At 47.3% G+C, this 15,009-nt stretch overlaps 1 protein-coding gene across 1 annotated transcript in view; it reads left to right on the forward strand.

Moving 5' to 3' along the window:
• Positions 1–15,009, forward strand: part of LOC138181449 (uncharacterized) — a 58,413-nt gene that overhangs the window by 11,058 nt on the left and 32,346 nt on the right. Inside the window, exon 2 of the mRNA XM_069116250.1 lies at positions 14,686–14,995. Within this exon, the coding sequence (XP_068972351.1) occupies positions 14,686–14,995 (310 nt within the window). The remainder of the gene's footprint in view (positions 1–14,685; positions 14,996–15,009) is intronic.

Here is a 15,009-nt window from a genome sequence, read left to right on the forward strand (position 1 = left end):
GTTTGCTCATCGTATACCTTGACGCTACTTTACGATACTTGTACTTATGTGTTGGCACGCACGCCCAATATTTATGCAACGGCTCGATGACTTAAGCTTAAGATGCGGCTTTATCTCGCGCCGCTACGCATGATCCGATAATTTCAAGAGGAGCTTTGCGTCAATGGGCACAAATGCGATTGCGCTTAGAGAAGGCTGCTTCACTCATGATTGTCTCCATTTTTTCCACTCGTCTGTTATACGGACACTCGATCGCTCGAGATAATCATTCGTCGCGACTAATGAAATACCGCCGACTCGATCCTCAATCGTAATCGTACTGCATTGCGACTAACTCGATTTTATCTATTAGCGACAGGCAGCTAATTCCCGTTTTTTTTTCTTCGATCGCGTATCGATTACAATTAAAGGTCGCAAATACGATGCCCATCTCATAAATAATTCATAATAATTCATTTATATTTCATATACAAGCGCCAGTTGAACAGCGACGAGCTATCGCGTATCTATCGTTGATGTAATGGCTTATTTAATTGCATAGTCGATAGTCAAAGTGTCTAATTAGTTGCGCGCCCCCTGACACAAATCGCAATCGACAATTCAGTCGCTTCTCAGAGATTTAACGATTCTGGTATCCGTGAAAAACCTACCGATGCATCATTCATCGGTGGCTATCCCGTGCGAGCACAAACGCGGGTAATAAAACAGTTTCGTAACGAAAGATTGACTTCTCGCGTGGCGGCATAAACGTCTGAAGTCGCCGGGAAGGAAAAATACAAGCGTCAGGGCTATTAGCTAACGGTAAACGTTGCAAAACTAATGTTAATCGAGGTGATCGTAGCCGGTACAATGGTTTACCATTGGTTACTTGAATCATCCGTAAAAGTTTTGGGTCGAAAAGAAATCCCCGATCGAGATCTGTCGCAGCACCCATGTGTACCTCTACTTAAGTCCCAACCATTCGCGTTAATTCGCTAAGGGGATCGTAAACGTTCGCAACTTCGGTCCATAAATCAACGAGTCGTTTCGCCAGTTAATTTTACCTTGGTCACGAATAACGACACCTGAAACTTGTGACAGAAATAAACGGAAGAAGAAAGTTCTTTGGCGAATCAAAAGAAATTTTAATAAGCGTACTTTTTTGTAATCGCAACGCGATGATCGAAAGGTAAGCGACGACTCGATGAATCATTCGCACGAATAAATTAGGTGGAACTACATGCGAGCGGCGACAATCGCACCGTCTCCGAGCATTATTACACTCAATTAAATGCAACTACAGAATAGCGTATGAAACCCGATACACCTCGCACCCCGAAAGATTTAAATTCGCTCGTTACGCGACAATCAGCCGTGCTCCATTCTCGCGAATATCTCGTTCTTCCTACGCGCCTCTAGCCTCCATAAATATGCAACCGAGAGACTCGCGAATAGTCAATGTGCGAGCGCCGCGCTAAAATTAATACTCGGTCGTGTGTGGTGTTCGTTAGATTGGCAGTCCGAGTCGGTCGATGGAATTTTACCTTTGACATTTGACATGGAACCACCTAGACAGTTCCATCTTCACGTTCCCATTACAAATTACGCTCTATTCACAGGCGGTCGCATCGATTAACCGTCTGGAGAAATAAGAATATCGCACGATTGACTGACAACTCGATGAAGTCGACACGCGAAAATTAGCCATAAAGAAAAGTGGTTCTCGTCTCGAAACGTTCGATCAGAAAGGATCGATTGTACAACAGAAATGGCAAGATATTAGGAAAATACGATACGCGTGCCGTGTTGTCTCTGAATCCTTTTTTGGTAATTTATGGGAATACAAATTGTCGCGGTAATTTCACTCTCACGAGTCCTAAGGGACGTTTGCAATTATAAATAGTCGTCTAGCGAACTCCGTCGGAGACCGAGGCACGTGGCTAATTGGATATCGCGACCGAATCGGCGTGCGCAATTTGTATGTATGCGAAGACTAATTAACGAGTTAATTAACATCGAATTCGAGAGAAAGCACGTAACGATCGATGATTAAATTATGCGATTGCCAATCGTGCATCCTTTTGTCCATTCGACACGCACCAGCTGCGTTAATTGCGAGCCATCTTCGATGTTTGGCGGACGCGTGGCAAGCCGTAGATCGAAAAGAAGAGAATCGAGGACAAATAAACGTTGATCGACTATTCGACGCCAGAGAAACGAACTGGCTGAGAAACGATGTTGCGTAACGCGGCAACGTCATCAACGAATTAACAGTTATGCTAATAACGATCCTTGAATAGACAATTCTCTATCGCGATCCTGTCGCGTTCCTGTCGCGTTCCTGTCGCAACCAGCCGGCATCGAGTCTTTGCATGATTTCCGATGGAATCCGGTTTATTTTCACTCAGCGAAGGAAACGGCGAGTTTCAAATAATGCAGCCGCTTCCTAGCGATGTTGGCAGGAAGTGGGTGGCTGGTCGGCATGGCGAGATTTTCACCGGAAAAGTCAACGAACTTTATCCCTAGCGAATGTTTGTTCCGCGGATGCTGATCGTGGTCGAATTTATCGCACGCGCGTGCATTCGCGCTTGTTAATGCCCTCACGATCTCCCTCCAACGTCACGTACTTCTGGGAACGAGGTTTTCACTCTATTATTATCGACGCGAACGATCAATGCAATGGACAGTTCTTTGCCACAAAACTAACTTTCTCGTATATTCGGCGATTTAGTCACGTCCGCGTTAAGGCGGAAACGACACAATCCAATTTATAACCTGCGTGAAGCGTTTGTGAGAATTATTATGGCAACTGCGACGCGTCGGTTCGTTATTATGCGTCGACCTCAAAGTGGCGAGACACGATACAGGCGTGGTAATAACGTTTCATTCCGTTTGTTCTTTCTCTCGCGTTGCACGTGTCTCTTTCACGCGGGACGTCGAGCTTCCTCTTTAAACAGTGCTCGATATACCGGGACAGCGTCTTTTGCGCGGTAATTAGTTCCTTTGTGATCCTATGTCAGTGTAGTATCCCCGAGGTTTCTCGAGAAGGCGCTAAGGCGAGCATACGGGTAGCTGGATGTTCGAACGGGTTTCTTCGATGATTTTATTGCGAATGTAGCGACAACGGAGAACATAATACAACATTCATTTCCGCGTGAGCCCTCCTCCAACCGTTGAATGTTGGTATTCGCTCGAAGCAACAGTTTCGTACCGCTTTCGCGCTCGTTTCTTCGAAGCGCGTATGCTCGCACGAATATTAATGACGCGAATTCGTTGATTCCCATTGATGTCATCGTTCCGACTGATTCACAAGCGAGGCGAACGCACGAGGAATTTCAGTAACGCAACGGCAAACGTCTGGCCGTTCTCCGATGCATCACGAGATACGTCGAGAATAAACGTCAGGCAAATATCGCATCGGCGGTGCTTGTCGCAAAAACGGACGGCGGAGCGTTTCATCAATTTCACCCATAGACTCTCTAATTCGATCCGACGTCGCGCGCGTTGCCGTGTCACGTTGTTTTGCCTCGATTTGCATGCCTTGGAAGCCTTAGAAGCTGACAGCCTCGTTCCCGTACCGCTGTTCCAACACCGATGGCCAACTTAATTGCTTCATTGTATTACGCGGTTAAGCTTCATCCTTATCCTAGGCCTTTCTTCTCTGCATTAACAGAGAATTCGCTTCGTAGCTCGCACCATGATAATGCACAACTTCTCTTCCCTATACGCTTTGAACGTACTGCAAACGGATGCTTTTTCTCGTTTCTTCTTTATTCCGAAGCGCGTCTCGCAAACAAACAAATACAGCAAAGTGTCAGAGGTTTCTGCTTTCACAGTGCAATAATCGTGCACGCAACGACGATAATTGCACCGGAGAATAATTCCGTGTTCCCGCATCGACGATTATCATAGCGGAACGCGAAACGATATGCTGCGAATGAGATGAAACCATTGGGGAAGTGCAACGACCTTCCTGTGTCACGGGCTCTCCAACTCAGTTTACTAACATTTGCCAACTAGATACCACGACAGTCGTCTATCTTCAGCCGCTGTTGCTATTTCGGCTACTATACGCACCCTATCACGAGCGACCGCGCTATTCTCCGCTACTCTTCCACAGGAAATCCCCGCTCTCCACCTTCGAACCTTCGTACTCCGATTTTGTCACGCACATCGCGTTCTCCGGGAAGAATCTCGGTTCTTATCGAGGCAAGTGCATAACTTATGCACGTCGCATCGTTGAATTATTCCGAAGATACTTAAACTCGTAGAAGTTGCTTTTACGAAGCTGCGTCGTGGAGGAACGTTCCGAGGCATTGAAAGCCCGCGCCCGAGCCAATTGGTACGCGCGGCAGCGAGTCCTTGATAAAAGCGCCTTCTTGGCGGGCAGAAATTTTTCGTGTCTACTTACGTTCTGAAGCCACCTTTTGTTGCGTCATGGATTCGCGCGCGCGCGATTAGTCACGGGATATTTCCGAACCGCTGAAAAGGAGTAGCTTTTATCCGCCGGATCGGGTTTAGGCCGGTATTCATTGAGCTGTTAGACTGGAAGGATCGCTGGTTGTATTCGGACTTCGATTAAAATCGCCGTTGACCTATCTATAAATAGACGGTGACCGAACGATTTGACGAGAAAACCGATAAAATTCGAATCCGATAATGCACGCAGTTCGACTCAGTTCTAGCACGATCAATCGCTAATTGCAAGTTCTTTCGTAATCGACGGAAGAAATGCGGAAGAAACGGGTCGTCGAAAGTCGAAGACTTTCCCAAACCGAACGATGACCCGTTGGGTCGTAAAAAGAGTTTTTTCGACTTTCAAAGATACACGGAACGATTCATTGGGGAGCAAGTGCCGATTCGAAGGGACAAAGCGATCTTTGTGCGTAATTAGACGCAACCCGATGCCAGTGACATTTGGAGGAGAGGTCGAGAAGGTCCGACGACGTTAATCGTCGCCCATAGCCATGTAAGTGTCGTCAGGAGATCGAGAAGAAACCGGCAATTATGGCCGCCATAAAATACGCGTGGGGAAAGGTGCGTGGAACGAAACGCAGCGTGTAACTCAGCTTCGAAGAGCCGGGATCGCGGAACAATGCGCCTTCGGCTTCGATTATCTTAATTATCTTCTCACGCCCCTGCGGTATAAATTGTGGAGTTGGACACCTGCTCGCTGATACCCCCGTGTTGCGACAATGCGTTCAGCCAGTGCGTGGATCAACGATTTTGCGTTTACCGTCATAGATAAAGATCGAGAGGCAGCCAGTGTTATTATACCACTGTCTGTCGATATTTATCTCATAGCCATCGTATAAATTACGTTCGTATGACCGGTCAATTGGATCGTTTGATCGACATTCCTATCGATCGACAAACGTCATCGTTGCATTGTTTCGGTTAAACAAGAACGAACTATCGCCCTATCCATTAAATTTCGATAGATCACTCGCATCGTAGTGCGTGCAGCTATATCCGCGTACCGCTGCCGGCACACGTGCTGCCACGTTAACATCGTTCAAGATCATGTCGGAGCAAACGTGTTCCGCTGTTTAATGCGTTCCCGCGTTGTCCGCGCGTCTACCAGAGATACCGAGTACACGCACCGATACGACCGCTTGAAACTGGTCTACCAAGCGCGAGTTTCTCCGCGGGGAATCCAGCAGAAGTTCACGCGAATAACGGGTCCTCAGTATTAGTTATGCATCGCGCGGCATTGTTTTACGATAGCACGCGTCTAGAGAAGATCTTGTATCTTTTTTCCCGAACAGTAGCACACCACGGCAATAAGATCGTTGCTGCGCAGAGGAACGAAAGTCTCACATGCTACACGCCACTCGGCGATCGCGTCCCGACCTTATTTTCTTATCGAGGATCGTCGGCTCTATTAATCGGCGCAAGTACAAGGTAGCCGATAAAAATTCTCGAAAAGGAAGAGGAATCACGGGTCGAGTCGGAGCTTTAGCGACTTGGACGATCGAATACAAGCGTGGCATCGATGGAACAGATCGCGATTACATCTCGCTAATTGCTCGTTCCGGTGGCGCGAGGGGCGCGGAAAATTGCTAGCCAGGCAACTCTAATTCCCGGCGGAATCGATAGATAACCGCGAAGCATTCGATAAAGACCCGATCGTGGTACTAATTGCGACGGTTTCTCTAAATGGTCGTGCTCGAGCTGACGATTAGGATTAACGACTCGGCTAATTTAAGGCGCGTCGTATTGCTTCCTTCATCAATTGTTCCGAGACAATGTGGCCGCGAAGGAGGAAACGACATAACGATCCTTGCTCGATAAATCATACGCGCGTCGCGTGCACCGCGCGAGTTCGCCCGGTTTTCTGACGGACACGGCTGCACCACCTTGAAGAAAAGGACACCACGGTCGTGCGAGTTTCTTCCCGTTACGCGATCGATGAATAATTTACACCACTGGCACGACGACGATCGAGATCAACGATGGAAGTTTTTCGAATGCATTAACGACGCTCATGGCGCATCGTCGCGGCTGCACCCGTCTCCGCTCGCACGTCCCGCGTCCCGCGCCCGCGGTTTAGACGCGAAATTACGCGAGAAAAGGCGGCGAATATCCGTTGTGAATCGCACTGGCCTGCGTGCAATGGATAACGGCAGAGAGATGATGTCGTGGAGCAGTGGGATAAAAATAGTTGACCCGCTTGAAAATGCACGCTATCGACTCGAAAGCGCGCGCTCATCGAACGATCAGCTATGCGTCCTCCTCGCGATCGTCAAATTCGTCGAAGCAGTCTCGGAACGTAGCCTACACGTTACATCTGTGTCGAGCGTGAGCCGCGTCAACTCGAAATGAATATTAATCGGGAGACGCGGAGCGTTCAAAACGCACCGGCTCTCTTTGCATATGCGATACATTGTTAATCAGAAACAGTACCGACGATATTATCATCGACTTCTCTTACATATTGTAATTACGTTTTCTCGAAATTGGAAGTTTGTTTTGTACGCGTGAGACTTATTATGGCAGGTTGCATCGACGCGCTCGATCGTCATCACTTAAAATACAATTGCGGAACAAATCGTAATTTATCGCGATCAAGATCATGAGTGTATTCGCTTTAACGAAATGATCCTTAGAGTGCCAAAGCGATGCGAAGTGGCAAACGAGATTACGCGAGACGTATTTTTGTTCTGACTTTCTTTCCTAGTATCTTCTATGTCCGACGAACACGCTCTGATCGCTGGTCCGTTCGTTAAGACGATCGAGCGCCTAAAAATCGTAAACTTGCAACTCGTTAGAAATCGCAGTCACAGACTCTTCTCTAATCTCGTTATTAACGTGAATTTTACCGCGATGATTTCCCGTTACCGCTAATAGGTATTCCGCGTCCGATCGTTCCGCGACAGGATGAATGGACTGACCCTATTTGGCCCGAGGAACGAGTTCTTTCAATGAAAACCACCTTGTATGAACGGATCCACCTCTCCTCTGACCCTCGTCTCTCGCGACTTGTCTCTTCGTCCGGTACGAGAAACTCAATGCGAGCCAGCAACAAAAATACTACGCTATTCCCTGGCGTTCATTCAGCTCTCTCGTACCTGTATATCGGGATACGTTTTTTCTTCGTAACCTCGGAAATACATCGTGCTGTTCAGTAGCAAACGATCCTTTCAAGCAATTCAGAAGATTTAATAATATTCAACCTCGCAAGAAGCAACAGAGACAGCAGGGACAAAATTTTCTCGAGTACGCCCTCGAACTTGACAAAAACATGTTTCTCACAAACGATGACGTTCCTTTAGTTCCTCGTATCAATATTATGCAAGCCGCATTGGCTGCTAAGAGCATAGTTTAGCGAACCATTTTGAAAAGATCAAGACGCGAAGTTGTAGCCGTTTCGAACGAACGTGAAAGACAAAATGCTTCCTGGCTGAATAAAGCTTTGCGCGAGACAAAATGGCTCGGAGCTCCACGCCCCGGAATGCGAACGCGTTCAGTTAATTAAACATGGACAAGGCGAATTGTCGATGGTCCTCGGTATCGCCACTTGCACCCGTGCGTTACGTGGCGTGTGTTGACGCGTCATTGAAATACTGCACGGTTCAGTAGCCGCCATTGGCACGATGGCGATCTAGATTAGCTGGATCAGCTCACGGCTCGATCGTTTAGTTAGGGCTTAGATCGTTAGATCTGTTCGACCCGTCACGTCGTTTCTATCTAAGGATCGGATTTTCGAAACGATTATCATTGATATGCAAATACTTATGGATGATCGCAGACACGAAAGCAATCGCGTGGCGTTCTTCGATCTGGTAATTTGCAGCGTCCGACACGACCATTGTCCTCAGAAAGATCTATTCCCCGATACACATGACGGTCCTGCAATAGATTTATCGTAATGGCTGTCAGAGGAGCACGTAAAAATAAATTTCCAGGCATTTATTTATCTTGAAGACTTTCTAAGGAGTGTCGACGGCTGGATACCGCGTTCTGTAAGGCGTGAATACGAGATGATGTCATACAGGCGTTGCACCTTCTCCCTATTAACGGTCAGCAACTGTGCGTCGGAGAACTTCCAGATGATCTCATTGGTTAGCGCAAATGAACGATGTCAAAGGGCACGCTACTTGATTCATTCGTTCGATCTGTTCCCCGCCGAGGATGCTTGAACTTTCAGCCTCGGCGGTTTTCCATTTTCATTGTTCCTATTATCCGCGTTAATCGCGAGAGCGATCACAGAAGCACGAAAGAGATAGACCGAACGAGAAGCCGCGGTCGGAGACCCCGTGGAATTTGGCATCCCGGTTCCGTCTCCGAGATCTATGAGCGTATTTCGTCAGCTCTGGGACGTTGACCGAACCCTTCGTGGTACACCGAATACGTCTTTGTCAAGAAAGGTCTCCCGAAATATTTCCAAGAGCAACAAGTTCCCTAATAACGCAAAACGTTTCCAGTCAAAGGGTCGAGTTTATTTTGGAATTCGGACCTGGGAACTGTAGATCGCCGACTAAATTGCCAGTGACAATCGTTTATACGACGTTTACATGCGATGTAAATGAACATTACGTACGATGCTAATCTCGTTTCAACGATTAATCGATGCGAAACATTTGCAGGAGACAGTCGAACGTGAAAGACGAAGATCGCGGAACGAATGATCGAAAGTGGTTCGGGTTGGTCGGTTACGTGTACTCGCTAGTTGGTTCGCGGGTTGGTCACACGAATCGCCCGTAAAGGAGAAGAAAGAGCGAAGAGGAGAGAAAGAGAAATAGAGAACGGGTAGACATCGATCATAAATTATCTATGAATCGCGCGGTTGCGAGCCTGTGACTAACGCTCGAATCGACCGATTGCCGTGGAGAGCTGCAAACCATCCTTTCTGATTCATCTTTTGCAATTAAAATTCCGCGTACCGTCGCCTCGTGGCACGCAGAATGAAAGAAAAAATATGTCCTGGCTGCTAGGAAGCGGCTGATGGAAAAAAGCCGTTTGACAAGCACATCCGGCGAGAGGCACGTACACGAAGAATCGAGTTTCACGCGACGAAACCGATGCATCGCCATTATACATTCGACGCGTCCTACTAATTTCACAGTTGTCGCGCGGAACGCATCGCTCGGACAGCTGTGCAAAATGCCGCACCAGACCAGTGCCTGATAAATTTCATAATCGTGTCGATCGGTCGCTCGAACGAATCGAGACGCCCAAACCGAAGCGAGCGAAGGAATCGATCGACATCGAAAATATTGTTTTCACGGAGATATTCAAATAGGTCGTGGCAAGAAGGTTGCGCTCGGGGGACGTGTTTCCGTTCGAATATCGCCATTTGAATATCAAATTCTAAATGGCGGAACAGTTGTCGGTAACGCGCCGAGTCACCGCGTTACGTCATGAATTTTTTTCCTCGTCGTTGATCGTGCCTAATTTTCATCTTCAGGGTCATGCTTCAACATCGAGAGATAAGCTGACGCGCGACCATCTTCTCCCCGCGCTAATTGGAACGCAACCAGACGTCGCTCGTATAATCTTCCCATTCTGGAGCACGTGCGTCGCTTGTCAACTAAATCATAACCAAATGTTTGCGTTACGATCACTGCCGAAAATTGTTCGTGCCAAAAGAGTGGTATTTCCGTCGATCGATCGTCGAAGATATCGCTGGTCGCTTTTGCCAAGTAAAACCGTGAAGAAACGACTGTTCAAAGTTTGATCTCAAGACGCATCTTTTTGCAAGACCACCAGCCGCATCGCGAGCGCTTTCACGTGTTTGGAACCAAGCCAAAATTTTGCTTTAGTAAGAACTCGGATTTTTGTTGACGAGCTCGGTAAAAATATTCAAGAAGTTTTCGAAGACAGTTGAACGTTTCCGTTCCGATCTGTCGGCTGTTATCATAATTAATGCGCGCGAAATAAAATTACCAAGAAAGAACGTCCAAATATTTGTCGGGGATTTGGAAGCAGTTAAAGAACACGTCACGACCAAACAGTATTTCGATGGTATGGAAACGACCGTTCGTTACGGATACCCAGAACATCGATAAATCACTTGTCCCGAGTACGATAAGACAGCTTGTAGAGGCTGCGATGAATACCGATCTAGTCGTGATAACGACGCTCGTCGACTCACCGACAAAAATGTTCCACTAATGATTCCACTATGACGGGCTATTAGACATATGACGCGCGGAATGAGGAACAATCAGTCGTTTGATCTTTCGTTGCCTATTACAAATCGATTATCGTTAACAAGCAACGATAATATCGACGATTAATAAGATCTGGTAACACATTCGGAAATAATTGTGAACGCTTCGTCGTGCGAGGAAACTGAGAAGATCGTAAAACATTGATTTTCTAGTTCAATAGACGGTTTACGCCCATTTGGTGGTTCGATAACGCGTTCGCACGGACGAATCCAACTGCTGCAAGTATCATCCGACAATTAAGGTGCCCATTGGTGTCTCGAGCAATTGTCATTCATATCGATTAGTTGCAATGGGCGCGAATCCATTCCTAGAAGTTACGGCAACGCATTATCAATGACGATCGTAGTCGGTTTATGGTCTCCCATGTTCAATGCCAACGACTCGCGGTGGCAGACAGCCTGGCAGCCAGGCGATCCCTTTCTTGGAACGATGAACCTGCGATTTGTATGAGGATCACACACCGAGTTGCCCGTGCCTTCGCATCCACCGCTTTGGTACCTTTCTACATTTTTTCCTGCTATTTTTCTCTCTTTCTTTCTCCATTTCTCTCTATCCGTCTCTTCGTAGTTAAAAATACCGCCGGAAAGACTGACGGGAAGGTTCGCTCGGCTTTACGCTCGTTACTACGAAAATCGATCTGCGAATATTATTTTCACCGGCGCGGCGTGGCGGATGCGTTAAAAAACTTTATTAACGACTGGTCTGCTGGCCGTCCTTGGTTCGCCCCAGGTTCCAATTTCGATTAACCATTGACGTCAACCTCGGATATAAATCGAGACATCTTTGCCAAGAGTGATTCGATATCGAGCATAAACGGTCGGTAAAAGACGACATCTTGGCAAAAGCGAACATCAAGCAAAATTAGAATGGCCGTTGATGGATAAAGACAGACTTCCTGTTCGTTTTTGCAAGAACACCGGCCCTCGTGAACGACGCTCTTAACACAAAAATATGTAACCGAGATTTCCATAATGTAAATGACTGGCTTCTTCCATTAATTACGGCAGCTCTAAGCGGACCCACCAGACTAGGATTATTGGGTGGTCCAGCGGTGGTACGATGCCTGGACCCGATATTTAATAACAGGAGTTGCAGCCGTACCGCAGCAATGGTTCTTAACGTTTGCCGTGCCGCGTAAGCTACGTTTAAGGGCGTTTAAAATATTTCTTTTCTCTCTCGTTTACACCTCGAAGACCTTTTGCTCCGAGCCAATTTGTAACCGCATTTACTGTTCGGCAAGCAATACAAATTGCGTTGTTCCGTTGTTCGAAACCGGGCTCTTTACTGCCAACATAGTCGGTTGTGCGATCTTCGCAGGATAAATACGCTCTATGGCATTGTAAATTTTTCACTAGACACTTACGCGTGTTTCCGGTGACCGTTGCACAACTCTCCTTCGAATAAGTAACGGGTAGCGCCGATACTAATAACCATACGACACCGGTCGATTCGTTTTACGTGCCCTCTGCTTCACCCATGAAACAAACAAATCGAACAAATCGAACAAATCGAACAGCTCTCTTGGACGCCGGAGATCGAATCTTGTACTCGCGCGATGTAATCGTCTGCGCTGTTTTTCTGAAAGTCGTGCCAACACACCGTGATCTTTTTATAAGGGATACACGCGACTAATATTTTATAGCGGCGCGAAGACAATGCACGATAATGCACTTAACGACTGTGCTCGTTCCTGTAGCCAGCTGGCGTGCATATAAACCAACTTGATCTCTCTTCGTGATCTCTGCACCGTTTCCATCGGCCCGAAAGAATTTTCCATTAAATCGGTCGTTTGCCCGTCGTGAACGTTTCGATCGCGATGTTCGCCCGCGTAAATCAATCGTCGGAATTTTAGAAGCCGACTAACGATAAATCGTCGAAAACGTACACGCGATACGCGCGTAGATCGTCAGTTCCGTAACTCGTAATCGATTAATCATCGGCGGGCCCCTTGAGAAATGGCATTCGTTTGAAAGAAAAACGCGTATGGTCTAGTTTATAATGGTAAAACGGTACGGTGTTATCGGCGTTGGCAACGCGTTACCAACTGTTTCGACGATGAGTGGCGAAATCCTGTAGCGCAACTAACCGGTTAATACGGAATAAACAGCGTATCGACAACCTCGGAATTTTTATCGTGAATTTTCACGATCTGTGACTCGCGACGATGGTCGTGCGAAGATCAGAACCGCTTGCGCATTCGGTGACCCTTGACACTCCGCCACGACGCGCCATCGTAAAACGCGGACGTTCAATTCTCCGAAATTGATTCTCCTTTTTACCGTGGTTTATCGCTACCACTCACCATTGAATTTAATTATTATTCTCCGACACCAACTGATATCTAATCGCAGGCGCACACGATAGTACTCGCATTTACTCATCTGTGTACATAACAAAGTTCGACGAGAAGAGAAAACCGCGGACACCGTCGAACATGAAAAACTTTTCAATTTATAGATCTTGAAAGGTTTCGCGGGAACCGGTGGGCGAGAGATACAAAAGCGAAATTCAGAAAGCGTGATGTCGATGGACTTTAAATTTGGCCCAAAGCCGACCTCTTCTCGACCCTAAATCCTTTGAAATCGTTAACGATAGTGCAACGCGCATCGACCGAATTTATTAGCGACCTAATCCGCTTCTTGCGATACGAGATCAAAGAGAAGGGAAGACTCGTATATTTAATCTTGTTCATACGGCAAGGGAGCTTTGAGATGCTTGCGAACAAAATATCGTTATACCGATCGAAGCGGCCAAGGTTTCTTCCCAACGTAAATGGATTTCTTTCATAAAGCAACGTTCGACGATGAGAAACGCATAACCACGACAGATCGTACACGAATAAATGTCGCGACGCGAACAGACAGGAGTCGCGTTTGTAATTGCGATAACAATGTCATTATTCACCGTTTCGAAACGAGCTGCACGAGGAAATCAATCTTTTCTCATCGTTCGTAAAACATTCTTTAAAGTGAGTTACGCGTGTATCCGCACTACTAGCAGACACACACGACCAAAGGAACGCGACGATAACCATTGTTGCATAACGAACGATACATCGGTTTTCGAGTAATTGGACACATTGTGAGCACGTTGGGTGTCGGACAAGTTAATTCCAGCCGCCTTTTGTCCGGTTACTGATAAATTATTTCGATTTTTAGTCCCGCGACCTCCGGCCACCGCTATCAGATCGAACCCGCTCGCCAAGGGATAAGTGAAAACAGACGGTCGTTTCTTTGCCTCGGGACCGTTTCTATTCAATTACCCGTTACCTCTATGCACAGTAGAGATTTAAAGGACAATGTCCGATACGGTAGGAACGATAATAGGATAACAACGCAGGACGGGCTCGAGATTCGGGCGTGAAATTTCGCGTAACTCGGGTTTAATCGTGGAAAAAAGTCTCGCGAAGATCTGGTATATCGACGGGATGCATGTTTTTGTTGCAGCGTAATCGGTGCCGGAGCTGGCGGCACGGCCCTAAAAAAGCGCGTTTGAATGGGATCTCGAGTGTGGCATAAAACGAAAGGCACGCGAAAAAGAAACGGCAGACTACCACGAGTTTCGAGTGTTCATCGACGAGAGGCTCGCAGCTCGCAGCTGGCAGCCACGCGAAGTGTCGACGGTAAACCAAGCATCCACGGAGAAATTCTACCCGGATTGTACGTGCACACGCGCGCGATCGCAGGGATTGTTTCTATTAAGCGGCTCGAGATCAAAGCATCCAGATGTTGCAAACTGCGATTAAGTAGACCTCTGTTCTCCTTCCGGACAGTTTTCGTTCGTGCAGCGAATGGCGCGTCGCGATGAGATGCAAATTCGCTTATTAACCTTATCGCCGGGCAAAAATCTCGCGGACCAGCTGCAGGGGAGTGTTGGCCCACCCACGATTCAGAAAACGATCACGAAACTGCGATTAATTTTTTTGGATTTCTTCACCGCTAGCACGAGCTATCGCGCCAGCGAATCTTAGATAGTATTTCATCCCGAATATTTCAGCTAAAAATTCATCAAGATTTCTTTCTTCGTTCAGGACTACGCCGAGGACGAGGACGAAGACGAAACTCCGGCCACGACCACCTCGTCAACGACGACGACCACCACCACGACCACCACGACTACCACTACCACTACACCAAAGCCTGTGGTTACCCAGAATTACGATTACCGGGATCCGAGAACGTACGAGGGTGGGACAGGGGCACAGTACAACGGCTACCAATCGAAAAGTGACTACCCGTCGATGTCGGCGCACAGCGTTCACAAGTGGCAGTCTCTGGGTACTCGAGAGAGCGTCAAAGAAACCAGAAGCAACATGCAGCAATACAATAAGAATGGGAAGAGTAAGTTGGCTTCG

Source organism: Bombus flavifrons, chromosome 7 (assembly GCF_040668555.2).
Source record: "Bombus flavifrons isolate JBK064 chromosome 7, iyBomFlav1_principal, whole genome shotgun sequence".
In the NCBI taxonomy this organism is placed as follows: Eukaryota; Metazoa; Arthropoda; class Insecta; order Hymenoptera; family Apidae; genus Bombus; species Bombus flavifrons.